General features: G+C 41.5%; 1 protein-coding gene across 1 annotated transcript in view; it reads right to left on the reverse strand.

Moving 5' to 3' along the window:
• The window catches only part of NUP210L (nucleoporin 210kDa-like), a 205416-nt gene that overhangs the window by 183954 nt on the left and 18736 nt on the right, over positions 1-2726 (reverse strand). The window contains exon 7 of the mRNA XM_011928494.1: positions 2268-2426. Within this exon, the coding sequence (XP_011783884.1) occupies positions 2268-2426 (159 nt within the window). The remainder of the gene's footprint in view (positions 1-2267; positions 2427-2726) is intronic.

Genomic DNA, 2726 nt, shown 5'->3' on the forward strand with positions numbered 1-2726 from the left:
TTTTGAGACAGGGTCTCACTCTGTCACCCAGGCTGAGTGCAGTGGTACAATCACAGCTCACTGCAGCCTCTCTAACTCCTGGACTCAAGCGATTCTCCTACCCTCAGGCCTCTGAGTAGCTGGGACTATAGGCCTGCACCACCACATCTGGCTAACCTTTTACTTTTTGTAGAGACAGGGGTCTCACTATGTTGCCTAGACTGGTCTTAAACTCCTGGACTCAAGCAATTCTCCTGTCTCAGCCTCTCGAAGTGCTGGGATTACATGCATGAGCCACTGTGCCCGGCCTAAAGCAAATCTTCTAAATACTTTATGGGTAACTCTGTGCCAAACTTAGGTTTAGTTCTGATATGTACTTTACTATAATATTCATAAAATATAAGAGCTAGAAGGAAAGTCAGAAATAATAACATTCCCTTCATTTAACAAATGAGGAAACATCTCAACAGATCTCTAAAACAACTCATTCTTCTGATATCAGAATAAGATATCAGAATAAGATCTAAGCCTTCCATCTGCATTCCAAATCTTATTTTCTGTTGCCTCTCAGAAAACACATGCTCCATCAACTGGCTCTCTTTTCTCCCTTATCTCTGCCATCTTTCTCTGTTTAATTAAGAGATATGTTCAAGGTTTTCCAATCTTAAAAAAAAAAAAAAAAGTATTCCTTGTGTCTTTTTCAAACTTCCACTTTGTTTTTGTCCTTGTGAAAGTCAAGCTGTTTTTACTGACAAAGTGACCCAAGACCTCCTAGTTACTACAACCTTTCAGTCTTTATCTTGACATCACTACCAGATTTGACCTGTTGAACAGTCTTCTCCTCTTTGTAAATTCCTAATTTGGTTATCAGGAAACTCCTCTCTCTGATTTTTCTTTCTTTCTTTCTTTCTTTTTTTTATTTAGTTGAGACTCAGTTTCACTCTCTCGCCCAGGCTGGAGTGCAGTGGTGCCATCCCATCTCGGCTCACTGCAACTTCTGCCTCCCAGGTTGACGTGATTCTCCTGCCTCAGGAGTTCCTCCTGAGTAGCTGGGATTACAGCGTGCACCACCACACTCTGCTGATTTTTATATTATTAGTAGAGACGGGGTTTCTCCATGTTGACCAGGCTGGTCTCGAACTCCTGACCAGTGATTCACCTGCCTCAGCCTCCCAAAGTGCTGGGATTACAGGCATGAGCCACTGCGCCCATCCTTGGTTTTTCTATAATACTACCTTTTAAGCATTCCTTTAGATCCTCCTTACATGTCCTCTTTTTCCATATGAACCTTAAAAGCCAGCATTACACAATTTTGTCTTTGGCCAAATTCTCTCACTCTATATAATTTCCCTAGGTGATTTTGTCTACAATAGCTCCAACTACCACCTATCTATAAACTAACTTTCAAATATCTATCTGGATCCTCAATCTTTCTCCTCCAGAGGCATAATGAAAATTTCTGCTTGGATATCTATCCCACAGTTTTGATGTTTTAATTTAACATGTGAAAAACTGAACTCATTATCTTTTTCCTTAAAACTGCTCTTTCTCTTATATTCTCCATCTCCATGAACAGTTCAACCAGCTACCCTATGCCAGGTGCTGGGACTCATTATGAATAGTCACCATCCATGTCCTCAAAAAAGATATATAAATAGACAAACACAATGTATTTTAATATTTGATACTTTGGGAAAAAATAACAATATGAACTGAAAATATGGGGGAAAAAAGAACATTTAAGTTCACCTGGGAAATTCAGGGAAGTGCCTGACACACAGTTGGGGCTCAATAAATATTGAATAACTTAATTTATTTTGTAGGTATGATTGCATTTGTTGAAAAATGTCCTAGGAGGCTGGGCGCGGTGGCTCAAGCCTGTAATCCCAGCTCTTTGGGAGGCCGAGACGGGTGGATCACGAGGTCAGGAGATCGAGACCATCCTGGCTAACACGGTGAAACCCCGTCTCCACTAAAAAATACAAAAAAAATAACTAGCTGGGCGAGGTGGCGGGCGCCTGTAGTCCCAGCTACTCGGGAGGCTGAGGCAGGAGAATGGCGTAAACCCGGAAGGCGGAGCTTGCAGTGAGCTGAGATCGGGCCACTGCACTCCAGCCCCAGCGACAGAGCAAGACTCCGTCTCAAAAAAATAAATAAATAAATAAATAAAACCTATAGGAAAACACTGTAGTAGTACCATAATCATTCTTAAATTATTTTACCAAAGAACATGTCTAGCATGCTCAAGGAAGTGTAGACTGGCAGCTAAAACTTGAACAAAAGGATACTTTTATGGACAAAGACAAGATTAGTCTGGCCCAGTTGGGAGGCAGTCACCATGGCTGTTTTGTCATCCAGTAAAGCCACTTTCTCAGAATGAGACCCATTAAGTGCAACTCTATGGTCTTGCAATTCCAGTATATAATGTTCCAGGGGAAATTTCACCTCTGTAAGACATGAAAGATACATAAATGTAATGACAGCAGCCATTCCAGTAGATAATGATGTATTCTTGATCATAAAAGAGTGAACAGGAAGCAGACATAAAATGAGTATGATCTGCCTTTAATGTTTTTCCTGCTACGATGAATTTCTACATGTAACCATTTGTGTGCAGTTTATGAGTTAAAATATATTGTTGGAGTCTCGGTGTGGTGGCTCTGCCTGTAATCCTAGCACTCTGGGAGGCCAAGGCGGGCGGATCACCTGAGGTTAGGAGTTCGAGACCAGCCTGGCCAACATGGTGA

The sequence above is a fragment of the Colobus angolensis genome, unplaced genomic scaffold (genome assembly GCF_000951035.1).
Source record: "Colobus angolensis palliatus isolate OR3802 unplaced genomic scaffold, Cang.pa_1.0 Scaffold77, whole genome shotgun sequence".
NCBI classification, from domain to species: domain Eukaryota; kingdom Metazoa; phylum Chordata; class Mammalia; order Primates; family Cercopithecidae; genus Colobus; species Colobus angolensis.